The sequence below is a fragment of the Ochlerotatus camptorhynchus genome, unplaced genomic scaffold (genome assembly GCF_037179485.1).
Source record: "Ochlerotatus camptorhynchus isolate MF236.1 unplaced genomic scaffold, CSIRO-AGI_Acam_v1.1 ptg000025l, whole genome shotgun sequence".
NCBI classification, from domain to species: Eukaryota; Metazoa; Arthropoda; class Insecta; order Diptera; family Culicidae; genus Ochlerotatus; species Ochlerotatus camptorhynchus.
Genome location: NW_027040517.1, coordinates 194,696 through 221,965, shown reverse-complemented (window position 1 = coordinate 221,965; position 27,270 = coordinate 194,696). Strand labels below are relative to the sequence as shown.

General features: G+C 43.0%; 1 protein-coding gene across 1 annotated transcript in view; it reads left to right on the top strand.

Annotated features, from left to right (window-relative positions):
• The window catches only part of LOC135707897 (uncharacterized), a 197,624-nt gene that overhangs the window by 101,719 nt on the left and 68,635 nt on the right, over window positions 1-27,270 (top strand). The window contains exon 2 of the mRNA XM_065229805.1: window positions 24,484-24,713. Coding sequence (XP_065085877.1) covers window positions 24,484-24,713 — 230 coding nt within the window. The remainder of the gene's footprint in view (window positions 1-24,483; window positions 24,714-27,270) is intronic.

Genomic DNA, 27,270 nt, shown 5'->3' with positions numbered 1-27,270 from the left:
TAGCGTTAGCGTTAGCGTTGTTATGATTTACTTCGTAGATTGGATACTAGCGACACTCAAGTCTCTCCTGAAATTCTCAGTTAGGCTACTTTCAGGAATAATGCTGGGGAGTAAACATTGATTCCAATCTAAACAAGAGTAACAGAAGTATGACTGTCACTATTCCCGGCCACGCCCATCTTTACCATAACTAGGGATAGGGAAGGAAATGTTGATGTATTACTTACTTAACGAGAGGCCACCGGCTTAGCGACACCCTCATAAGTGCAACGGAGTTGGAGGGTTGGGTAGGGTATTCGGTTAGGATTCACCTCAAGTTGGCGATGCAACCAAAAGTATGTATTGTTTATTTGTTGTTTATTTAATCTCTCGATAGCCGGCTATCGAAAGAACATATCCATTTTGTTTAGTGATCATGAATTTTAAGGGTCATGACTGATAGCTTGGGATTAAACGCATGATTTTCTGCTCAGTAATCAAAAACGATCCCTCCAGGGTCATCGAGCATCTCAGAACCATAACGCTTCGCCACAATTTAGGACTACGTTTTCGCTTGATATGCAAATAGTTTCCGAGGTTAATGTTCAATATCAAATATGGGTCATTCCAGCTCAAGTGGGTACACCACCTGTGGTCAATGGTACCTTTTTGAGCCAAACTTGGCCAAGGTGTTTATTTTGGAATTCTGAACAAGCGCCTTTTTTTTATTCTGCTCTAGAGTGCCTAGATCCTTCTGGGCGACAATTCTGGATTTTCGAGATTTTTAAAAGTATCAACTTTCAGAAGAGATTTCCTTCATAACCAAATAAGCTATTCGTGATCTTAGAACGTCAACTCGAAGGTTTTTAAATGTAAATTCTTATATGTGTACAAACATTTTTTTTTTGTTATAGTAACTTCAGTAAACAGTCTGGTTACCGGCAGGTATCCAAATTGTCAAAAAATGGCCTATTTTCACCATGGGCGGGATTTTTTGTTTCTTAATATTTTGGGCTCAAATTTTCACCATACTTTGGAAAATTCTTTTACTTTATGTGTTTCCAAGGGCAAATGATTTGGACAAATAGTTTTTGAGATAAGGACAGATGAGTGAGAGGTAGTTTTGAGCTTATCTGGTGAAAAATCAATACTATTTAAGGTGATACTCTAAGGAAGCCTTAGCGTGAAACTGCTAAAGCACAAATGTCAGCTTCCACAAAACATACAGGTCTGTAATTGCTACTCAATTACAGAGCTGTATGTTTTGTGGAGGCTGACATTTGTGCTTTAGCAGTTTCACGCTAAGGCTTCCTTAGAGTATCACCTTAATATATTTTTTTTCTTGAATTCCTTCACGCTGATGGCACAATAATATTTTTATGTTATTTTTCACATGTTTTGGGCTGGATTCTCATTTTATGAAATCATAATTACTTCATTTATTTACTTCTGTCTATAATTTAACTGTGGTCCAAAAAGTGAAAAATACGTTCCTATGGGATGCAGCCAACACGAGAAGTACGATGAAATCAGATAGATTACCAGTTTTTTTTTTGGAAAATTTTCAGATCACAAATAAAAACTTGAAAAAAAATTTCAAAGGTAATTTCAAGTAAAATAAATATTGATTATTTTACGCAAAAACGAGCAAGTAATATTAAATATCTTGTATCGCATGCTAATGCTTATTGACTGTTACAAAAATTATATCCGTAAATAAAATAAAATTTTAATAAAATTATAAGCAAAATTTATTATTGGTGAGAAGTTTCTAATAAGCCCTCCCAGTTCCTCTGTATACAGAACAAACCTGATACTATAATCAGAATTGCTCAGTCTGCGTCAAGCAGCTGATTTCATCAGTTCTATTAACAACCAAGAATTAATCGTTTGAGGCATACTTGAGAATTAAGAATGTGATATGTGTCACTATAGGAAATCATCATCGTTGCAAATATATAGAAATTAAACATAACCCTTTGCTTCAGTACCGTCCACCTTCATGTCCATGGGGAGGAATGGAAGTTATCTGGCGGGGTTTGCAAAAAAACAAATTAAAATGCGATTCTCTGCCCAGAGGAACAAAACTTTTTAAAATAATGTTTTGAAATAAGACCCAAGTTCCAAACTCTTTTAGAAGCTCACCAAAATTTTGAAAAATCTGCACTTACGGTGTTAAAATTGTATTCACAAATGCGGAAAAGCTAAGAAACTTGCTAAGGCGTTTGAGAGTGTCCATAATTTCAGTTTTGGTCATACTAGTCATCCTATTGAAAATCAGGTTACTCGGGAGTATCTGAATAGCTGATTTGGTCGACGTAAGAACTAAAATTAAAAAGTTTTAAAATATGAAAGCTCCAGGTGATCATGGGATTTTCTATATCCTCTTCCAAAAAGTCCCAGAGATTACCTTGTCTTTTTCGGAAACAATTTTTAACAGGGCACCCTGGTACCATTCATGGCACGGTGGCTAAAGACCGCATGTTACCGTGATTTAAGGGTCACCTGTGTGATAGACTTCTACCATTGGAACAGGTGGCCTCAAGTGCTGTTCTTAGCATTTGGGTCTTAATGACCAATACCGACACTAATTGAAGGGACATCATAGAAGTTTCGCCAAAAGTGTGGAAGCTCAGTGATTTTGGTGAAAGTTCTGCGAATTTAATAAAAACTCAGCTCAGGTTTGTTAAAGGTCTGAATGCTTCTTAAAAACTTTAGGGTTTGATTTGTTTCTTACTGGTAGTTTTGAGAACTTTGTTTTGCCCGAAGTTTCGCTCCCGAATGTATAGGAAAACTTTTAAAAATGGCGCAAAGTTTTTTTTCTGAAATTTGGAGAAAGGAAAGTATAAAACAAAAACTTTGCTTGGTGCTTCCGGATGAAAACTGCGAACGATTATATATTTTCAAATACATTTTTCTGTAAACGATTTAATACTTGCGAATAATTAAACCAGTTCTCAGTTCGTTGTTAACAGTGTTTTAGCATTATAATTGTTTGAATAGGTATATTAAAATCAAGGCTGCCAAATAAAAAATTTCTCGGAATTATCGCTTTCTCAAATTTGTAATTGACTAGCCTCACCCCTACTGAGAGTAACACAGATATTGAACGATGAGTTTTTTTGTTATAATAACGTCAAAAACAGAAGCAAAGGAAAACGGATTATCAAAACATCTCAAATGCTTTTCTGCGAATGAACACATGAGCACGTCGTAATCAGGCACAAATAAAATCATCACAATCTCAAGAGCAACAAAAAAATGTGTAGCGAAAGACGCATGAAAATTGGAAATCTTTTTCAATTGCAGATTTAACCAACCTTTCCCCATCTCCCTGCAGCCTACCGAACAAGCTGTTTGTGTACATGCCAAATATGTCTAACACAGATGCTCGGCGTTATTTTTCTCTTCAATACCAGGCCAAATTGATCGTTGACAGCTTCTCGAGACCCTTTTTCAAATGGATAGAATGTGTAACTCGATAAGTCCTGTGGAAAAAAAAACCGGAGTAATAGATTTCCACACATACCCCCTCGCGCCCCTTCTCACTCAGCTCCACAAACCTCAATCTTTCTGAACGATGGAGGCCTGATGGCTTTCTTCTCGTTCTGTCCTGGTCGGCCACCTTTTCTTGTCGGGCGGAAGGAAGCGCCAACCGAACAAGTACCTACTACAAGAAGTAGCTTCAATTCAATTCGAACCACGTAGGCGCTCCGTCATACTCAAGTGGAAATCAATACTTGAACAGTTACTACCAACCGTCCGGGATAGAAAGCACAAATGTATGGAGTGAACTTGCTGATTGCGCTCGGAGGCTCACTCTGGGTTGGAATATTTATGTATGCTAAAGGAACAAGCCTTCACGCAAGTTTGCTTTGGGTTTGCGGTTGGCAAGAAGTAAGTTATCAGGCCTCGTACATTTGAGTACAACCGTTGAGTTGTTCATGGGCAGCTTGGTTTATGGAGTGAAGTTTGCCGTTGGCACTTTCATGGATTGGCTCCATAAATTTTCATGACCATACAAAACTGAGCCCGTGATTCATAGACGCTGTTGATGTTTATGGCGGTTGCGCTAACCCATTATTGAAGCAAGAAGTGGAAAATCAGATTATAGCAATCTAATTTGATTGCTTTTTTTCTGATTCTACTGTTTCCACTTTACGTGTAATTCAATGGTCAACCTTTAATTTTAATCATATTTGCAGTATACTGCTTCTCTTGCCCGCAAGACATTATTTCTTCCATTCTCTGCCAGCGCTTCATTCTCATCGCTAATCCATTGCTTCTCCTTATAGTCAACGTCTCTGTACTTGTAGTAATAGTGTTTGTCATTCGGATAGAGTTGAGATCTGATTTCCGTTATACTATGTAGTACAACCTGCACAATACCTCCATATTTTAACGAAAAACTCCGTCTTTGTGGACTATACTGGGGTGCAAATAAAAAATTTGTTATGAAATAGCATTAGGTTTTGTAGAGTTATTTCCTATCGATTGACGTATTTGGATTTTAATATCATCTATAAATGACAAAGTTACAAGCGTTCAATTGTAACTTTGCCATGTATAGATGAAATTGAAATGCAAATATGCCAATCGATAGAAAATAACTCTACAAATCTGCTGAAGTGAATATTTTTTTCAATTTTCTATGAAAAAACTGTTGGAAAATGTATAAATGATAATTTTATCACTGTTTTCATGAAATAAACGTTTTCCCCAAAGCCAGTCGCCATAATCTGCTAGAGTGGATTGTCTGCTTGACCGTCAAGCAGAACAGTTCGGTTTTTTCTCGCTCTGTCGAGTTGGTTGAAAGTTTCTAGTTTGTTCCAAACGTTCGCAGTTTAATCGCGTGTCGGTAGTAGTGTCGGTCGCTTCGTGTGATGGGAATACAGCGCTCCCGGAGCAGGCTCCGAGAGAAAGTGGAGAACAAAAACAGGGTAGCGCTACTCTTTCCACCGATGATAGGAACAGCGTTGCCAGATATACCGATTTATCGGTATTAATCCTGATTTTCGAACTTGATACCGACACACAGATATGGTTTCTCAGAATACCGATTTTGTATATTTCATGTCGATTTTTTTTCCTTTGATTTGTTTTCCGTCGATCTTGTTTTCCGTGCTGAGCACCAATGCTACCGACGCCAGGGAGGCATCTCCCACACCTGGACCCTACCTATTGACCCATCAATTCATGAACCGGGGACCAACGGCTTTACTTCCCTTCCGAAGGAAGGCGTGATCAGAGATGTTATGCCTCAGAACATCCCGGCGGCGCCGACTGGGATTGAACCCAGGCCTGCTGGTTTTACACCGATTCATACCGATTTTTTTTATAACAATCAAAATTATTGCCTATCCACGCTGAACTGTTGGAGGCAACCATTGTGAGAGACTTTTATTTTTTTTTAATTAATCTTATTTTTAGTGCCGTCTTATGCTTGATACTCTTTCGATTAATGTTTCCATTTCCTCGTCGATTTTGTCTACCCAGGAATTGAGAATCAACTGATGAATCATCCCGGTAATTCCTGGGAATCGGGAATGCTTTTATTCAATGAATAAATAGGTCCGTCGTTGAATTTTTAACTTTATAAAGTTTATTCAATCCCTTGGAAATTTGTTCCACCATAAGTTATTTACCGATTCCTACGGGAAAGTAATTTTGATTTCGCTTGGAAGTTTCTGCTGGCTTAGCTCGTCTTCTTCCGCCAGTTTGTTTTTTCAACTTCCCCGGAACATCAGGGATGCTTAAAGTGTTTTATTGCGGTTCCATTCTTGCTTCAGAAAACTTCAAGAACTTTTATGAAGATCTGAATATTAAGAATAGTTCACACTTTTGGGTAAGTTTAAAGATATGTGAGGGTAAATTCCGACGAATTAAATAAAGTTTCATTTAATTCTGTTAAAATTCGAGAACGCGGAAATTTCAGGAAAGTCCAGAGAATTCCAATTAACCTATGGAAACATCAAAAATTTTTGGAAACTTCACGAATGCAATGCACTTCAGGGAAATTTACTGGTTTTCAGGACTATTCCATTTTTTCGGGGCAATTTAGAGAACTTAGGGAAGCTCTGAGAACATCAGAAAAGATCAATTGATTTAAATGAAATTGCTGAAACTTTAAAAAAAATCCTAGAAACTTGGAAAATTTCCGAAAACTTGAGCAAAGTACCGAGAGGTTCATGAAAATGTTGGAAGCTTAGGAGAAGTAAAATGAATACAAGAAAATTGTGAGAGGCAAGTTTCGAGAACTTTTAAAAACAAAAAAAGATCGAGAAGATCAGAGAGCTGCAAACCTAATGATCCATTAATTACAAGAATATTGTGAGAGCATTTAAGAAGTTCTGAAACCTTCATGAAAGTCCGGACACCTTCAAAGAAGATTAGAGATTTTCTGGTAGTCTCATAATAATCAAGGAAGTTCTCAGTACTTCGAGGATGATCAGAGAACGTCAAAACAGCCCCATAAACTTTAGGAAAAGTACAAGAACTTTCAAGGAGCTCCGAGGAATTATGTGATATTTCGAAGTGTATTTCAAGAAAAAAAATTAGGAAAATTACTCAGGATCATTAGAACATGTAAGAAACTTCAGGTAATGTTGGCTAACATCCCCAAGAAATCTCTTTCTTCCGGAATTTGTCCCCAAATTCTCCTTGATCCGAAAGCCCTCTGACTTCCGACTTTCTCTAGAAGTTTCTTCCACTCTACCATAGAAAGTTTATTCCATCTTCTTTCGTCTCGATAATGTTTATTCCTTGTTCTCCAGGAAGTTTAATTAAACTTCCACCAAATGTATCTCCCAGGAATTTCGTTCGTCTTCTTCTTGAAATTTCTCCTTAAGTCATTCTCCGTAGGTTTCTTTTTGGGCTTCAATTGTAAGGTTTTTCATGGGAATGGCTACTCCTGGAATTCGTTTCAGATTTCCTAATATTGTCGGGCTTCCTCTGGATGTGTCATCCGATTTTTTCCGAAAGCTGCTTTAACTTGTCATCAGAAGTTTCTCGATAGTTGTTTTGGAAGTTCCCCGGAAGTTTTTCTGACTTCTCTTAGAACTTTCTTCAAACTTCCTCCAGTAGAGCTACTTTATTCTTTCTCTGGAAATTTGATTGGCTTCCTTCAGAAGCTAGTTCAAACATTGCCCAGGAATTTCTTCCGGCTTCTCCTGTAAAGCTAATTTTCCGTTCTAAGTCCAAAAGTTTGATCTTTTGGCATCAAGCCAACCGCAAAAATATAAATTTAATTAAGATAATAAATACCGATAAATACCAATTTTTCTACACTGTTGGTACCGATAAACTGGAAAACAATCTGGCCACGCTGGTTGGGAATACCACATCAGCCACGGTGAAGCGGACCAAGAAGAGGAAGAACAATCAGGGTCAGTCTGATGGTGCGAGTGAACGTGACGATGCCACCGCGACGAACGTCAGCTTCATCGGTGATTTCAGCGACGTCGTCGACAACGACAATTCTGCCAGCCCGAGTGCGGCAAAAATAAAGCTTCCTCCACTGTTGGTGAAGAAAGTGGCACTCAACACGCTGATTGGCGATTTCACATCGCTGGGTGTCGCAGCTGAGTTTAAGCTCAGCAGGATCGGCACCAAGGTGATGCTCCGTACGAAAGCGCAGTACGAGGTGGCCGTGAAATACTTGAAGAATTCCAAGGCGGAATCATCAGGGGTCTATCAAACTTCGACCCCAAGATGATCGAAGCTGAAATCAAAGACCGATACAAGCTGGACCCAATCGCTGTCTTCCAGAGGGACGAAAACGTGAAGACGTACCCAGATTGCCTTTTCCTGGTGCACTTTCAGAAAGGGACGGTGACTCTGAATGCACTGCAAGCCATCTGCTCGATCTACTCCATCATCGTACGGTGGGAGCCATACCGTGGCCATGCAGAGGAGCCTACATTTAGGACACGGTACCCGCAACTATAACATAACGCCACGCTGCAGAAACTGTGCGCATATTGCCAAATCACACTTGCTTGGCTCCAACATCCAAAGTCCGCTTGAAGTTCAGGTTTAGCAATGCGTACTCAACCTTGATTCCTCCCCTTGTGCTATCCCTTGGGAGCATAAAGTCAGGAGAATAAGAACAGATTGGCTAACCGCTGAAATTCACCAAAAACATAAACGCCCCCGGGTTTGACGGAATATTCAACCTAAATAGTGTTGAAAAAATTCGGCATGAAGGTGCACTCTAACCTGGCTGATGTCTTCAAAAGATGCTTGGAACTGCACTACTTTTCAAGTATCTGGAAGACAGCGAAAATCATACTTATCCACAAACCCAGAAAGGATCCAACATTAGCTGCAAGCTACAGACCGATCAGCCTCCTTTCAGCGCTGATTCTCTATCGTTTGCTCAAGTTTGTCGAGGAACACAACATTCTCCTACCGGAACAGTTCGGGTTCAGGAAGAGGCACTCCACAAATCATCAGCTAGTACGGGTGATGAATAACATCCGATGTAACAAGGCTGTATCCAAGTCCACAGCCATGGCATTGTTAGACGTTGAGAAAGCGTTTGACAATGTCTGGCACAATGGGCTTGTATACAAGCTTTGTAACTTCAACTTTCCTTTGCATCTCGTTAAAATCACCCGTAACTACCTCCAGCAAAGGTCAATCAATATATCGTTCATACACGCTCTCCATCCCAGCAGGTGTTCCGCAAGGAAGTCTGTTGGGCCTTTAGCTTTACAGCATGTATACTTCCGATATTCCTCCCCTCGGAGGAGGTTGCGTGTTCTTCCTGTTTGCAGATGATACCGCAATAACCGTCAAGGGTAGGATGTCTCGCGAAATAAAAAAAAAAATTAAAGGGTTGTGTCCTAGACACGACCGCAGTATGACGTAGAACCACACAAAATTGATGTTTTTCATGCATTTTTGACTATTATACTTTATCTTAAAATTTTCAAGTATTTCAATGTTTCGGTTATGGTTAACTCAAAACAATTTACACATTTTTCTTGACAAATATCCATGTGAAATTCCACATGATTTTTATTTAACCACACATAAACAGAATCCACTCAGAAGTACGCATGAAATTTATACGCAAATGAATAGTATGTGTGGTCACGCATGGTTTTTATATGTACCGTAAAACGGGGTATCTTTGATAAGACGGGTAACTTAGATAATATAATTTAGAGATTTAATTTACTCGCTACGCTTTTTCCAAATTAGAAACATTGGTTCCATATTATAGCTTAGGGTATTTCCGTTGATATCATATATAGTTTTTATATAGTATGTCTTACATATTTTACAAACATATTAAAAAACAATTTTCGTGTTTTTCGCCTGTTTGAAAAACCACTCTAACCATCACTTATGAAATGTATTTCAAATATAGACATCACAAATTCAATGTTGTATTCTTATTGCTTATGATGTTTTCTGATTATATACTCATTCAAAGTTTCATATTTAAAGAACTAAATTGTTTGAGTTTCAGCCATTTTTTTCTACATTCATCGAGCATTATCAAAGTAACCCCAAATCAAAAAACTGAAGTTTGGTCACAAAGCTAAAAAAAAATAGTGCGAATGCTTTAAGTTCCGTTAAACATATTACTAAGGAATTGACTCTTGGATCCTCAGTACTTGTTTTAAAAATATAAAATTTGAAAAACTTTCATTGGTGTAAAAATTATTTGGAATATACTTTAAACAACTATCAATGTTACCCCGTTTTACGGTACATATATTAAGTATGTGGCCGACACATACACACTTAAAAATTATCGCCGACTTCGGTAATTTTTACCGAAATCTGAACAGCTGAACTTTTCGGTCAAATTTATGCAATTCAATTCAATTGCTTTTGCTTTTTTTTGTTAGGAGAAGTTGTTGAGGGGGGGGGGGGGAGATTGTTGTGAAGGGGGGAGGGGGAGAGGTTGTTGTGAAAGGGGGAGGGTGTTTACATAAATTACACCGTGATCCACCTTTAGCCGCTGATTTGGTCCTGCTTACTGCAGGACCAAGTGCCACGCCGTCCGAAGCGACAATGAGCAAAAGCATGACAGCAGCGCTGTTTTATATCTTTTCAGGTTCAGAACTTGATAGGATTTCCCGCCGTTTTTTATGAATGGGGCGGAGCCAAAAGTTTCTTTTGTGCAGAATATGTAAAGAAGGATGGACTTTGGATGTTAATATAATTGCATATATAGAGGTACCAGATATGTTTTACAGTCAGTTGTTGGTAATGCATCGAGTGTATGTCTCCTATTAAGCAACATTTTTTTTGATTATGCTGGCTCTGCATGTAAAAAATAAATTGTTCATACATTATTAGGGTATGCTTAAAATTTATTTCCCGAAAAAAAAGATCGTCATAGACCATGTCTTTCTCGGGTTATTGTTAAGGGGAGGGGGAGGGGATTGTTAAGCGGGACGGGGTTTTACATGCACGTTTTTTCAAGTCTCATTCCTCATTGTGGACACGCCGTGATCCACCTTTAGACGCTGACCTAGTCCTGCTTGATGCAGGACCTAGTGCCACGCCGTCCGAAGCGGTAATGAGCAGAGGCAGTTTAACTTTAACTTTATCTTTATTTCAGTTTAACTTGGACGATTACCATATAAATTTTTTTTACTAAGTGATTTAATTGCTTTCTTCATCTTTAGGTATGGGCAAAATTCAAAATTTGTTTTACAGAATTAGTCCTAGACTTAGTACACGGTCGACCACCTTGGTGGGATTGGTTTGTTTTGTTTTTAGAATTTGAAGAGAAACTACTTAATACTACTATTTACAGCTTAAAACTAACCTACTCTACTATATACACTTAACCTACTATGTACAAATTGCTTATTAAAGCATGTTCAGAAAGATTGCATTTTTGAATAAATTTAGTTGTCATATCATCAATTTTGGAATCTACTTTGGGAATTTCTGCCTCTTGATGGAGGTCTGCTATTCTTGTGTCGAATGGACGATCTAGGATCATCCTCAACACTCTATTCTGTGCAACCTGGATTTTGTTCCTGTGGGTCTGAGCGCACGATTCCCACACCGGGGCGGCATAGAAGATCGCGGGGGCTATGATCTGTTTGTAAACAGCCAGTTTGTTTTGCCTTGAGAGGCGGGATCTGCGGCAAATGAGCGGATACAAACACCTAACCAAGGCGGAGCACTTAACTAGGGTTTTCTCTATGTGCGAGCGGAACAGGAGCTTCTCATCGAACAACATCCCGAGATAAGTAACATCAGTGGACCACTCGACCCTTGTACCATCCATTATTACGGTACAGGAGGGAGACGGTTTAAGTTTTGGTGATTGTCTGTGAAGGAACATGATCGCTTGGGTTTTCGAGGCGTTGATTTTGATTTTCCACGTGGTGGCATAATCAGTAAAGGTGTCAAGGCATCGTTGGAGCTTGTTCGTAATTTCACGAGGCATCCTACCCTTGACGGCTATCGCGGTGTCATCTGCGAACAGAAAGAACACGCAACCGTCTCCTAGAGGAGGGATGTCCGACGTGTAGATGCTGTAAAGCAGTGGTCCCAGCAGACTCCCTTGCGGAACACCTGCTGGGATCGGAAATTGTCCCGAAAGGGAACTATTCAACGACACCCTGAACGACCTTTGCTGGAGATAGTTACGGGTGATTTTCACAAGGTATGGTGGAAAGTTGGAGTTACAAAGCTTGTATATAAGTCCGTCGTGCCAGACATTGTCAAACGCCTTTTCGACGTCTAACAAGGCCATGGCTGTGGACTTGGATACAGCTTTGTTACTCCGGATGTTATTCATCACCCGCACTAGCTGATGATTGGTGGAATGCCCCTTACGGAACCCGAACTGTTCCGGAAGAAGAATGTCATGTTCCTCCACAAACTTGTTCAGTCGGCTGAGGATCAATTTTTCGAACAGCTTACTCAGCGCTGAGAGCAGGCTAATCGGTCTGTAGCTTGACGGTAGTGAAGGGTCTTTCCCAGGTTTGCGGATCGGGATGATTTTTGCCACCTTCCAGATGCTTGGAAAGTAGTGCAGCTCCAAGCATCTGTTGAGGATGGCAGCCAGCAGCGAGTGGACCCTCGGGCTGAGATTTTTCAACGCTAGGTTGAATATTCCGTCAAACCCGGGAGCCTTCATGTTTTTACTATATTTCAGCGCTGAGCAAATTTGTTCCTCTATAATCCGTTCTTCTGGAGGTACGGCACAAGGGGAGGTATCTAACGTCTGGACGCACTGCACAACCTGGTTCTCGAGTGGACTTGGGATTGTAGAGCCAAGCAAATGCGATTGGGCAATGTGCTCCCCAATTGCATTGGCCTTCACTTCGTTGGTGATAAGCCGTTCGTCATTGACTCTAAGTGGTGGAATGGGCTTGGGGTGAGACTTCAGCACCTTGGCAACCTTCCAGAATGGTCTGGAACGGTCGTCCAGGTTCTGAACGAGCCGCCCGAAACTCTCGTTCCGGATTGAGACCATTCTGGAAGCGATCTGCCGATTCAGATCGACCATTTCGTATTTACGCTGCAGATCCCCAGTCCGCTGGAACTGGCGTCTACGAACATTTCTGAGCCGAATCAAGAGTTTGGTGTGGGAATCAATTGCTTGAAACTTACCCCTCACAAGAACTCGTCGAACACACTCTTCGTCAGCCACGGATATGGCTTGATGGAGACCCTCCAGGGCCCGGTCGATGTCCTCCACTGTGTCGAGCGGTGGGTTATCGACGATGTGGCGGTCGACCACGCGCCCAAACTGGACCCAGTTGACTCGATAGTAATCCTTCCGCAGGCACGGTGCAGGGGCCACGTTGCAGCCCAGCTAGGTCAACACCGGTTGGTGGTCCGAACTCAGGTCGTTGACGGCAACCGGCTTGGCTAATCCAGTGTTTGCCAAGAACAGGTCTAGCGTCGATGGGTTGCCCGCCGGTGATGTGAAGGTTGGTTCGTCCGGAAACCAGACGGAATAGAGACCATGCTGGGAATGGTCGAATAGCAGGCGGCCGTTTTGGTTCTGCTGGTAGTTCCGCCAGGCCTCGTGCCGGGCGTTCAGGTCCCCTCCGATTACAAAGCGGGCATTGGTGTGGGTTATGATGGCAAGGTCGTTCTTGAACTGCTGTGCTGTACCATTGCTAACGGTACATTGCCGGGGGCAGTAGACAACGATGAACCGAACGTTTCCGGTCGATGTTTCCACCTCAACGCCGACGGCCTCGATGATGGAAGTGCGGTAGTGGGGTAGGGTGCAGTACTTGATGCCTTTCTTGATGATGACCGCGACACCGCCCCCCCTGGAGCTGGTGCGATCAAGCCGGACAATGCTGTGGTCGGGCAGCCAGAAGCTGTCACCGGTCTTGAGGTGGGTCTCGGTGAGAAGGCCCACGTCGATGTCGTGCTTGCGGAGGAAGTCTGCAAGCTCAATGTTTTTCGCCCCTACGGAGCGAGCGTTCCAGTTGGCGATCTTTATGGGTTCACGGTCCATAATTAGCGACGAAGGAGATGATAGCTTGGAGCTGTTGTGTTCTTGTTGCGCAGGTGCGCTTGATGATGATGGCCTGGGCCAACAGTGTGACGATCTCATCCGTTGACAGCGGAGAATCGTCTGTAGCTTCACCGGTTGTACCGGCCAATCCCGGAGCAGGGGGATCCGTCGATGGCCCGGAGGCTTGACCGGGTACTGCAGCGGCAGCCAACTGTTGGTTGAGCGGGAGCGGCGGCAACACTGGAATTGGCCGTGATTGGACCGGTGATAACGGAGGAAAGTTCTGCGCGTTGTTTTCTGGAACCTTCTTGCGACCGGGCTGGCTGTTGGACGAGGCCTTCTTCCGGATCTCGGCGTATTCGGCCCGCTTCGGACAGGCCTTACTCGTGGCCTTGTGGGTGGCACCGCAGTTGGCGCATGTGGGAGTGGCTTCCTCGATGCTGTCGCAGTTGTCGATCTTGTGGTTTTTGCCGCATTTGATGCAGCGGCTGGCCATGCGGCAATTCCTGGTGCCGTGCCCGAACAATAGGCAGTTCGAGCACTGAGTGACGCCACGGTGGGTGGGTTTATACCGCTCCCACTTCACTACGATGTGGAACAGTGTGCGTGTCGTCTGGAGATCCTTCACGGTTGTGGAGTTCTTCTCCAGATGGACCAGGTAGAGCTGGTCACGATACTTGATGGCCTTGCTGCGGGTCATCTTGTGGACTTCGACCGGCTTGAGGCCGTTCGCCTTAATCTCGTCCATTAAGGTGGTGGTGTCCATGTCGTGGAGCCCGCGCAGCACCACTTTCAGCGGCTTGGTGGCCTCGATGTCGTGGGAGAAGTACTCCAGCTTCATTCTGTCCAAGAGGGCCTGAACTGCGTTGAAGTGTTTTTCGGCCGGGACCATCAGTTTGTAGCCTTCCGTGCACCGTTGAATGGTGCAGCGAAGGCCCTGCTTAATGTAGAAATCCAGCTGCTCCCATAGCCCGGGAGGGAAGCCCTTCACATAGAAGGGTGGCAACTTAACTTTTTTCGGCACCGTCTCAGGGTCCGACTGCGGTTGGGCTCCGTTCTGCAGGGCCGAGAACGGATTGTTGCTCAGCAGCTTTTTTGCTGCTGATGCGGTGGCGCTGCTGTCTTCAGGTCTGGGTCGTTTAGTTCCGGGAGGCCCCGGCTGCGGGTCCGCAACGCCTGTCGGGATGGGCAATGGGGTTTTCTTCTGCTTTTTCTCGGTGGTCGCGCCGTCTCCTGGGAGAGTCTGTTTTCCCGGTAAACCGGCACTCGCGTTACCGCGCGATTTCTTACCCATGGCTGGGTCAGCGAGAGCGTCACTACACAACGCGGAGCTAATTCGACTTGCGAACGAACGAACGAAACTAGAGAGAATTCAAATCGACTGAACTGCTCAACAGTCTGGCAGCGAATGATGAGCAGAGGCAGTTTTTTTTTTTTTTTTTTTTTTTACCAGTTAAATGATCTTTATTTCTTGTGTTTGTGCGGTTTACATGTATGAATTTTTCAAGTGACACAGATGCGTCTTTTCAACTTTAGTACAGTGAGATTTTAATTATTAATTACAGTTCCTAGTCCTATCAGGCCTGTTTTAGAGAATGACCACCTTGGTGGGATTGGTATGATTTGAATTGGAAAAAGGAGTCTACTTATAACTACTATTTACAACTACAACTAACCTACAACTACTATATACACCTAACCTACTATATACAAATTGCTTATCAAAGCATGTTCTGATAAATTACATTTTTGTGCAAATTTAGTCTTAATTTCGTTAATTTTGGAATCTATTTTGGCAATGCCTGCCTCTTCATGTAAATTTGTTATTCTAGTGTCGAAAGGACGATCAAGAACCATCCTCAGCACTCTATTCTGAGCGACCTGAATTTTGTTCCTGTGAGTCTGTGCACATGATTCCCACACCGGAGCTGCGTAGAGGATCGCAGGTGCTATGATTTGTTTGTAGACGGCCAGTTTGTTCACCCTTGAGAGGCGGGATCTGCGGCAAATCAGCGGAAACAGACACCTAACCAAGGCAGAACACTTGACTACTATTTTCTCTACATGCGAACGGAAGAGGAGCTTTTCATCGAACAACATCCCGAGATAGGTTACTTCGGCAGACCACTCAACCCTTGTGCCATCCATGATTACAGTACAAGATGGAGCCGGTTTCAGTTTGGACGATTGCCGATGGAGGAACATCATCGCTTGTGTTTTGGTGGCATTGATTTTGATTTTCCACGTGGTGGCATAATCAGCAAAGGCGTTAAGGCATCGTTGAAGTTTGTTCGTTATTTCGCGAGGCATCCTTCCTTTGACGGCTATTGCGGTATCATCTGCGAACAGGAAGAACACGCAACCGTCTCCAAGGGGAGGAATGTCGGAAGTATAAATGCTGTAAAGCAACGGGCCCAGTAGACTGCCTTGCGGCACTCCTGCTGGGATGGAAAACGTGTCGGAAAGACAACCATTCAACGATACCTTAAACGACCTTTGCTGAAGGTAGTTACGGGTGATTTTAACCAGATGTAATGGGAAGTTGAAGTTACAAAGCTTGTACACAAGTCCGTCATGTCAAACATTGTCAAACGCCTTTTCAACGTCTAACAAGGCCATGGCTGTGGACTTGGATACAGCTTTGTTACTTCGGATGTTATTCATCACCCGTACTAGCTGATGATTGGTGGAGTGCCCCTTTCTGAACCCAAACTGTTCCGGAAGGAGAATGTTATTTTCCTCGACAAACTTGAGCAAACGATTGAGAATGAGTTTCTCGAACAATTTGCTCAGCGCTGAAAGGAGGCTGATTGGTCTGTAGCTTGAAGACAATGTTGGATCCTTACCGGGTTTGCGGATTGGTATGATTTTTGCTACTTTCCAGATACTTGGAAAGTAGTGCAGTTCCAAACATCTGTTAAAGATAGCGGTTAGAAGAGACTGCACTTTCATGCTGAGTCTCTTCAAGATCAAGTTGAATATACCGTCAAACCCGGGAGCCTTCATGTTCTTGGTGCATTTCAGCGCTGAGCAAATTTGTTGTACTGTAATCATATCCGCCGGAGGCACGACACAAGGGGAGGCATCTAGGTTTTGAACGCATTGCGCAACCTGATCTTCGAGCGGACTTTGGATATTCGAGCCAAGCAAATGCGATGAAGCGACATGCTCGCCGATCGCATTTGCTTTCTCCTGTGGGGTGATTAAAAGCCGATCGTCATCATTTTCGACTCTGAGAGGTGGAATGGGTTTGGGATGAGTTTTCAGGACCTTGGCTACCTTCCAGAATGGTCTGGAGCGGTCGTCCAGATTCTGGACAACACGCCCGAAACTTTCATTTCGGAGTGAGTCCATTCTGGAAGCAATCTGTCTGTTCAGATCAGCCGTTTCACGTTTTTTGCCCAGATCTCCAGTCCTCTGAAACTGGCGTCTACGAACATTTCTCAGGCGAATCAAAAGTTGGGTGTGGGAATCAATGGCAATAAACTTACCCCTCACAGGAACTCGTCGGACGCACGCCTCGTCAGCCACGGTTATGGCTTGATGGAGTCCCTCCAACGCTCGATCGATGTCCTCCACGGTGTCAAGCGGCGGGTTGTCGATGATGTGCCTGTCTACCACGCGTCCAAACTGGGCCCAGTTAACGCGATGGTAGTCCTTGCGCAGGCTTGAAGCAGGAGCCACGTTGCAGCCCAGTTCAGCCACCACCGGTTGGTGGTCGGAGCTGAGTTCGTTCAAGGCTACCGGCTTGGACAAGCCGATATTTGTCATGAACAGGTCTAGCGTCGATGAGTTGCCCGCCGGTGAGATGAATGTTGGTTCATCCGAAAACCAAACGGAGTACAGCCCATGCTGTGAGTGGTCGAACAGGAGACGACCGTTCTGGTTCCGCCAGGCCTCATGGCGAGCATTCAGATCTCCTCCAACGACGAAGCGGGAACCGTTACGGGTGATGGTGGACAGGTCCTTCTTGAATTTAGCCGCTAGTCCACTGCTGGCGGCACACTGTCGAGGGCAGTAGACGGCGATGAACTGGACGTATCCAGTCGACGACTCCACCTCCACACCAAGGGCCTCGATGATAGAGGTGCGGATATGGGGCAGAGTGTGGTATTTTATTCCTTTCTTGACGACGACCGCAACACCACCCCCCCTGGAGCTGGTGCGATCAAGCCGGATAATGTTGTGGTCAGGCAACCAGAAGCTGTCGCCGGACTTTAGATGGGTCTCGGTTAGAAGGCCCACGTCGATGCTGTGCTTGCGGAGGAAGTCGGCAAGCTCAATCTTTTTTGCTCTTACAGAGCAAGCATTCCAGGTGACGATAGTTAGCGGTTTAGACGCCATACTGGATGATGAACTTACCGAGCACTTGGATCTGTTCGGGCTTATTGCGGCACTTACGAAGAGCACCGGACATGTTGACGAAAATTTCCATCAGTTCATCCGCTGAGAACAGATCGGGGTTGTTGTTTTGTCCTGTTGGTTGTCTCCAGAATCCAGGGGGGGATGGAGAGCTTTGGCCAGCAGAATCACCGGAAGCTTCTTGAGGAGGGGCGGGTTGCACCCGCGAATTCGCTTGCCTTTGCTGGGGAGCACGAAGAGGCGGAAAATCCTCCGTGCTGAATGATGGGGTTTTGTCCTTCTTGCGTCCTGGTTGATTGTTGCTTGACGCCAGCTTTCGGATGCGTTTGAAGTCCTCGCGTTTGGAGCACTGTCTGTCAGAGCCTTGATGTGCACCACCACAGTTAGCGCATTTTATCGCCACGGCTCCATCCGCAGGGCAGTTGGAAGTGGCGTGTTCTTGAGCGCAGTTGCTGCAGCGTGGCTTGATGTTGCAGTTGCGGGTACCGTGTCCAAAATTGAGGCACCTCTGACACTGCGTTACGTCACGATGACCACCACGGTATGGCTCCCACCGTACGATGATGGAGTAGATCGATCGGATGGCTTGTAGCGCATTGAGCGTCACCGTCCCTTTCTGGAAGTGCACCAGGAAAAGACAATCCGGGTACGTCTTCACGTTTTCATCTCTCCTTGTCATTCGGAAGACAGCGATTGGGGCTAGCTTGTACCGGTTGATTTCGGCTTCGACCATCTTGGGGTCGAAGTTTGGTAGACCCCTGATGACTACCTTGAAGGGCTTCTCACCGGGGATGTCGTGCGTGAAGAATTCCGCCTTGGTATCCTTCAGATATTTCACGGCCACTTCGTACTCCGCTTTGGTTCGGAGCATCACCTTGGTGCCGATCCTGCCGAGCTTAAACTCAGCTGCAACGCCCAGCGATGAAAGATCGCCAATCAGCGTGTTGAGTGGGACTTGCTTCACCACCAGTGGAGGAAGCTTCATTTTTGCTGCACTCGGGCTGGCAGCAGTTTCGTTGTCGACGGCATCGCCGAAATCACCAATGACGCTGACGTTCGTCGCGGTGGCATCGTCCCGTCCACTCGCACCATCGGACTGGCCTTGATTTTTCTTCCTCTTCTTAGACCGCTTCACCGTGGCTGAGGTGGGATTCCCTACATCGGTGGGAAGAGTAGCGTACCTATTCGAAATAGGTACACTCAAGCTACCCTCACCGCTGTTCTTCTTCTCCGTTTTCTCTCGGAGCCTGCTCCGGGAGCGCTGTCTTCCCATCACACGAAGCGACCGACACTACTGACGACGCGATTAAACTGCGAATGTTTGGAACAAACTAGAAACTTTAGAACAACTCGACAGAGCGAGCAAAGACCGAACTGTACTGCTTGACGTACAAGCAGAGAATGTTGAGCAGAGGCATGAGAGCACCGCTGATTTATATCTTTTCAGGTTCAAGCAGAATGATGTGCAACCAAGTGGTATTCGTTTATGATGACTGGGTTTGGGAAAAAGGCTTATTTCATGAAATCAGTGATAAAATTATCATTTGTACATTTTCAAAAGTTTAATTACAGAAAAATTGGAAAAATATTTATTTCAACAGGTTCGTAATGTTATATCCTATCGATTGGCGTATTTGGATTTTAATTTCATCTATAAATGACAAAGTTACAAGCGTTCAAAACCTAACACTCCTTCACCACACATATTTTTTGATTTGCACCCCAGTATAGTCGACAAAGACGTAGTTCTACGTCAAAACAAGCTCCAACGATACTTTGACGCCTTTGCTTGCTGATTATGCCACCACGTGGAAAAGCAAAATCAATGCCTCCAAAACACAAACAATCATGTTCCTCCATCAGCAATCACCCAAACTAAAACCGTCTCCCTCTAGTCCAGTAATCATGGAGGCTGCGTGGTCCGTCGAAGTAACCTATCTCGGGATGTTGTTTAACGAAAAGCTCCTATTCCGATTGCATGTAGTATATTACGAAACGCGAACCTTTTGTCAGTGTGAACCTCAACCTGAGGTAAGTTTTCAAAACAAACGATTACAGGCTAGCTTGCAATTGCCCGTTACAGCTAAAATGTTATTATTCGGAATTATGAACCTATGAGATAACGATATTTTTTATTTGTAAGATGCAGGAAGAAGAGGTAAAGTTTAAGAATGACACATAAATTCTGTAAACTTCGCTTCCACAATTAGCGATTAGCTTGTAACAGGATCCTGGGAGGTAGAAGTCGAAGGGTAATATACAACCTTCACTTTAGCGCCAGACAGTTAAGCATCTCCAACTATGTTTTATGTGTCATACACAATCTTTACCTCCTCTTCTTGCATCTTACATTTATATTTTAATATTCTTATTTGTCATAGTTTCAAAATTTCAAAAAGTAGCATTTTAGTAGGAAGATCGTTAACATATATCAAGAACAAGAGGTGTCGTCCTAGGTTGCCTCTTTGAGGGACTCCAACGGTTGTGATTAGAGGAATGCTACAGGCATCATTTGTAGCTACGTACTGCATTCTAGTTGATAGATTGCTTCTTATCAAATTGTTTTTTGGTTCCCGAATACCGATCGAAGTGTAGATCTCTGTTTCGTAAGACTTCCGGAAAGCAAATCATCGTAGTATCGTCGATGTGCTGTCTAGCATAGATTGGGAGAGTATCCTCGATCCTTACAACGTTGAAACTGCTGCGCAAACTTTTTCACATGTCTTGGCATATCAAGCTGAACATTGTAATAGGTCCTAAGTAACATTGATCGATTCTCTTAGTCGACTTTCTCTTTCGTTAATAACTTTAGCACATAACCGTTTCTTGTTGTATTTGTCGTATTAGATGCTAGATAAAAGTTTATTTTATCGATCTGTGTGCTGAAAATACTGGGGAATGTCTTTACATTGCCGTGGGGTTAAAGTCGACGAAGAGAATCTGTCAATGTTACTTAGGACCTAATGCAATGTTCAGCTTGATATGTCGTTGACAGACACGTATCGAAAAGAATTCACCATAAAGTTTCACATCCTCCCAGACTGGTTTCACATTCTCCCAGCTGTGTAGGTTGAAGTCGACCAAGAGAGCCATTCACCAAGTATCGCACGCTTTAGCTGAAACACCAGTTAGCCGTCGATGCTATTTGTGTTATTAACGAGGGATTCAGAGAAAGCTCAAGTCGCAGCCAAAGTCCTTCTGGAATCACGTAAATAAGCAGCGCAAAGAGTCCGGCCTACCATCGTCAATGGAGTTGAACGGTGAAGTTGCTTCTACCAATCAGGGGATATGTCGCTTGTTTGCAGACAAGTTTTCTAGCGTTTTCTCTAACGAGAGATTAGCCATCGAACACGTTACCCTAGCAGCTAGCAATGTTCCACTGTACGGTCAAACACTGGGTGCAGTAGATGTCAACGTCGAGATGATTTTCCCTGCCGCATCACAACTCAAGTCGTCCTGCAACCCAGGACCCGATGGTGTCCCATCTGTATTTCTGAAGAACATATCACCAGCTGGCTTACACCCAATGTCTTCCTCAAGTGGAATATTCCCATCATGTTGGAAATTTGCACATATGTTTCCTGTCCACAAAAAGGGAAGCAAACGAGACGTGAATAATTATCGAGAAATCACATCGTTGTGCGCTACCTAGAAGCTATTCGAGTTAGTCATTATGGAGCCTCTGCTTTAGCATTGCATGCAGTATATAAGTGCTGATCAACACGGCTTCAGTTCCGGTTGTTTCACCACCACTAATCTGCTGTTTCTTACATCGTATATCACGGAAAGCATGGCTGAACGGGCACAAACAGACGTCATACATACCGATTTGCTATACCACGCCATAGAGATGTCCAAGCGCAATCTCACGAACACTAAAATTCATCACCAGAGAGAACTCTATTGCGATTGCCAAACTACAAAGACTTAGGATTAGCGGAAACTTCCTGCGATGGTTTCACACATATCTCACTGATCGTCAGCTGTTTGTTGCTGTCGGTGATTGCCGGTCCGATATATACCAAGTCACCTCAGAAATACCTCAAGGAAGTTACCAACACAGCAAAAAATAAATTTTAATATTACATCCAAGAGGATGCACTTCAATCAACCGGTGGCAACTAACGATTTTAAATTGGTTCACTACTTGACTAGCCTATTGGTCCCAAGCAAATCGATTAACGTACCCCATTCTAGTCAAAATTCTAGTACTACACAATGTTTGTTTTGATGCGCTATGAAAGTTTGACAGATAAAATGAGAGGTTCGTGGATTTTCCTATGTTTCGAGGGGTGCATCGATTAGCTTGGGACCGAAGAGAGTACCAGAGCTGAGCCAAACAGTTGAGCACGTTTCTTCATGACCTTCTGGTCTTAGAGTTCCCTCTATGCTTCAATCATGTCGAAACTTTCATGTAATTTTTATGGCCACAACAACAATAAATAAGAGAAAGAGAGACACTTTATTTTGCAGCACTGCTCCATACCATTCTTAGAGACTGTCAATAAACTACGTAGACAATTCAGGTTTGAATAGAAGGGGAGTAGGCCATTGTCTATGGTTCAAATAATTGTTTAAAAATTTGTTTGTCAATTATGTCAATTGGGTGGGGGAGGGCTATAATATTTAGTTTTCATGTTTAAATAATAAATTCGGTTGGTTACGAATACATCACGATTCAAATATAGCATATGTATTTTTTATACCGTGATAAAATCTAATGTCAGCGGCTCCGGTGGTGTAGTGGTAAGCGTGATGACCTCTTACTCCAGCAGGCCTGGGTTCAATCCCAGTCGGCGCCGCCGGGATATTCTGAGGCATAACATCTCTGATCACGTTTTCCTTCGGAAGGGAAGTAAAGCCGTTGGTCCCCGGTTCATGAGTAGATGAGTCGATAGGTAGGATCCAGGTGTGAGAGCTGCCTCCCTGGCGTCGATAGCATTTGTGCTCACCACGGAAAACAAGATCGACGGAAAACAAATCAAGGAAAAAAAAATGAAGTCTAATCTTCCAGTAAGGTACCGATCATATTTTTTTTTATTATATTGGTGAGAGGCAAGACATGAATACTTAATCACTGTGCCATACCATCCTTAAAACAATTGATTTGAATATCTTCCTTTGGATGCTAGCGAACATGAATAAATGACGTAGCATTTGAGAGAGGAGAGGAGTGGGGTTTCAGAAGTTGTAACAGGCATAGCCAAGTGATTTATGGATGGTCTCCAATAAGAAGCAAGCTATAATTTGCGAAAAATGTTAACTGATAAACATTCAACTCTGTGTATGAACAAATAGTATCATCGAAATTTTTAGATTTGCAACCAGAAAATTAATTTCAAATGTTATATCAAATACATATATACCAATTGAAATCAGCACATTGTGCCGACAGGAACAGATAGTTGAATCGTAAATTATATCCACGTGAATAAAGATAACATGTGTTAATTCGATGGTTCTGATTCAATTTACGATGTCGAAATGAACATGTTTATTTATTATTGGAAAATTATGATCGATATCTAGGGCACTGCATTTTGTTTTCAAAAGAGAATCAAACGTTTTCCACTTGCACTATGAAAACGGTGAAAATATTTAAACAATCATATATAATTTCGATTGATAATATCCTTCTGGTGAATTCCATCACACACATATATTTTTTCACAGCGAGTTGTTTCATTGCAATGCGAATTTGAATCTGCGAATGACAGCCAAAGAAGAGAAAAAATCCATCCCAACATCATCGATGATTGCGGCTCAACATGATTGCACCGTTGATTCCATGCCACCACACCGCGGCATAAGATAATTGTATATGGGTTAGCCAAACAGCCAATCAACGTCACTATTTATTTTGGTGCTGGCTCTCCCTGTTGGCGACAATTCAAATATTATTTTTGAAAATTTTACGCTCCAAATGTGAGCAGCACGCTTTTGTTCTATGATGCTGCACTCTGCGGTGTTATTTTCCCTCACTGTCGGACGTCATTGGCAGGCCGACAGACGACGCTGACTACGCGAGATACCTCGCTTTCCATTGTGATGTGGATGGCGGCAAATATGCTTTCATTCCTCTACATTTTCCATACCGCCTGGAGTGAGGAATATGAACAAAACAAAAAAAAAACGAAAGCTTATGACACATAATTTTCCCCGTCGGAATTCTGCCAGAGAAAAAGCATGGGAAAAGCTCAACTCGCTAAAGCAAATATTTATTCACCGAGCGAAATTTATCCGGAAGGGCAAAGAAAAGTTTCACGATTATTCAATTTCATGACGCTTTCTATGGGTTGCTGTAGGGCATAAGCGTTTTTTTTTTGTTCTCTCAAAGATTCCAGGTCCTATTTCTCCATCCGTAATTGTAATCTAGCATTATATGAAACTTGAAATTCCACGCAAATCCCCTTTGCCTAATTTAGGTAATTAAGCGATTGCTCCGTCGCAAAATTTAATTTATGGTCGTTTATCTAATTTCAAGCCATTTGATTTATTGTCAATTCCCCACTTCAACCGCTCGGCGTTCGTCGTCGTTCTACCGCTACCCATACCTATATGCTTTCCGAATGCGAACGGCGGACGAGTGGGGTGGTGGCCTCAGGTGGAACTAATTCACTAATTGATGGCGTTTCTTTCGGCTTTTTTTTTTTCAATTTCGATTTTTTTTTCTATTTCAGGCGGTAGCACCGACACAAGCAAGGACCACTGCAACAAAACAGTCGACATCTACGAGGATGTTGCCTCACCGGAGGTGACAAATATGAACCGAAACCGGCCGCTCACCTGCTGGTATCGATTCCGCAGCTTCCGAGGGGCACCGCGGGATTTCGTCATGCGGTTGAATTTCAAAAAGTTCAAAGTTGGGAACCTGCTCAATGCAACGCACTGCGAGGGTGGCTATCTGCAGGTAAGGTAGAGTTGCATTGGAACAACTGCATTCTGAACATTCATTGCACGAGAGAATCAAGGATCCATTTCCGGCAACGGATACCTTTTGTCATGGACGATTGTACATTTTTACCCACATACCATCCATAGTGGAAGGTATGGATGCAGACTGAGTAATCCACTCGCAAACCATTCGAGGTTGTAGTGATAAAGTATGTGAGCAAAATTTAGTTTGTCTCAACCACGAGAAGTTTAGTTTTATTAGCAGATAATGAACGTGAAAGCAATTTATCTACATTTTGCAGCTCTGAATCAATATTTGGATGATGGCAAGACACTTTCCTGGTTGCCTTTGTTAGAATAACATTAAAAACAAAACAAAAAGGCATTTCTGAAACTTTCACCATTTGAAAGAGAGGACACTTTTACTTTAATATTTCATTAGTGTTATTTCGATAGTTATAATACAAAAGTACACCCATTTGGTATGAAAAAGTGCACCCGTTGAAATATTTTATTAGTAGAGCAGTTCCACGCGAAATAGGTAAATTACCAGAAATGAGTCATTCTGATTTAGATGAAACATTGTCTATGTTTACTTTAAAACGAAACATTAAGCAACCATGGACCATTTTGGCTCATGTGTTACTTTTTTAAAAGGGGTATGTATTTTCATAGATGCTGTGTTTGAAAAAAAAAACGTATCTCAAAAACTATTGATTGCACTGAAATGGTATCTAAGCAGGGCCGCATTAACGGTAGGCCGATGGTGGACTAAAGCCAGGGTCCACAATTTGGAAGGGGCCTCTGGCTCAGAAAAAATCAATTATATCATTCTCAATAATATGTTTCAAGAAATTAATCGTTGGTTAGTATTGTATAGGGTTAACACACCAATAGTGGAAGTACGTGCAATGTGTTCCTATAGTGACTTACGGAAAATCCACATAGACATAGAGTTAGCTCTATTGTTGTTTAAACGGTTTTGCCTAAGTCGGTTTACCATGCTAATCTGCTATACCAAAATACTGTTTTTTCCCTTCTAAAACTGATAATTTCGGTAATTTTAATATCGATTGTTTGATATTTTTAGTTCAATAAGAGCAGGCCTGCCCAACCTTTCAAAACTTACTTCTTCAAATGGCTGTATCTATTTTCTATGAATATGTTTTAAGCTGCATTTTAATTCTTTCTCATTCATGCTGGGTTGAAATTCATAATGATGAATAAAATTGGACTAAAGGGTGATACGGTCAAAATTTGGTCAATATCAACTTGACGTATTTCTTTCAATTTTGCATTTAAAAAACCTGAACACCCCTCATTTTGAAGGTGTGTGTGTGTAGAATGTTGCTCCTATTTTAATTTTGGAATTCACTCTTCAGTTGTCAAAATGCCGTCCAAGCAAGAAGAGCAGCGTATCAAAATTTTGCTCGCGCATCGCGAAAATCCGAGCTACTCGCACGCAAAGTTGGCAAAATCGCTAAAAGTTGCCAAATCAACCGTTACAAATGTAATTAAAGTGTTTGGGGAACGTTTGTCGACAGCCAGGAAGTCTGGATCGGGGGGAAATCGAAAACCGGAAGCCGCTGAGACGACAAAGAGAGTTGCCGGTAGTTTCAAGCGAAACCCTAACCTCTCTCTCCGAGATGCCGCAAATAAGCTGGGTGTATCGTCTACAACCGTGCATCGAGCCAAAAAAACGAGCCGGACTATCGACTTACAAGAAGGTAGTGACTCCAAATCGCGATGATAAACAAAATACGACGGCCAAAGCGCGATTCCGGAGGCTGTACACGACGATGCTGACGAAGTTTGACTGCGTGGTAATGGACGACGAAACCTACGTCAAAGCCGACTACAAGCAGCTTCTAGGACAGGAGTTTTATACGGCAAAAGGAAGGGGAAAGGTAGCAGATGTTTTCAAGCACATGAAACTGTCAAAGTTCGCAAAGAAATATCTGGTTTGGCAAGCCATCTGTACCTGTGGCTTGAAAAGCAGCATTTTCATAGCTTCCGGGACTGTCAACCACGTGAAAGAGTGTTTGAATAAACGTCTGCTGCCTTTCCTGAAGAAACACGGTTGTTCCGTACTGTTTTGGCCGGATTTGGCATCTTGCCATTACGGTAAAAAGGCCATGGAGTGGTACGCCGCCAACAACGTGCAGGTGGTTCCCAAGGACAAGAACCCTCCCAACACGCCAGAGCTCCGCCCAATTGAGAAATACTGGGCTATTGTCAAGCGGAACCTAAAGAAGACCAAAAAAACTGCTAAGGGCGAGCAGCAGTTCAAGGCAAACTGGCTTTCTGCGGCGAAGAAGGTGGACAAGGTGGCTGTACAAAATCTGATGGCAGGGGTCAAGCGTAAGGCCCGGCAATTCGGATTTGGAAAAGCGGAAGCCTAACTGAATATTTTTCCTGAATTTTATACTAATTGAACTTGAAAAAGAAATTTAATTTGATTTTTGAAATAAACGATTTCACCGATTTACACGCGTTTTCCCTTGACCAAATTTTGACCGTATCACCCTTTAGAATGATGCTATTGCTGAGATCCAGAGACCACGTCAAGCCCG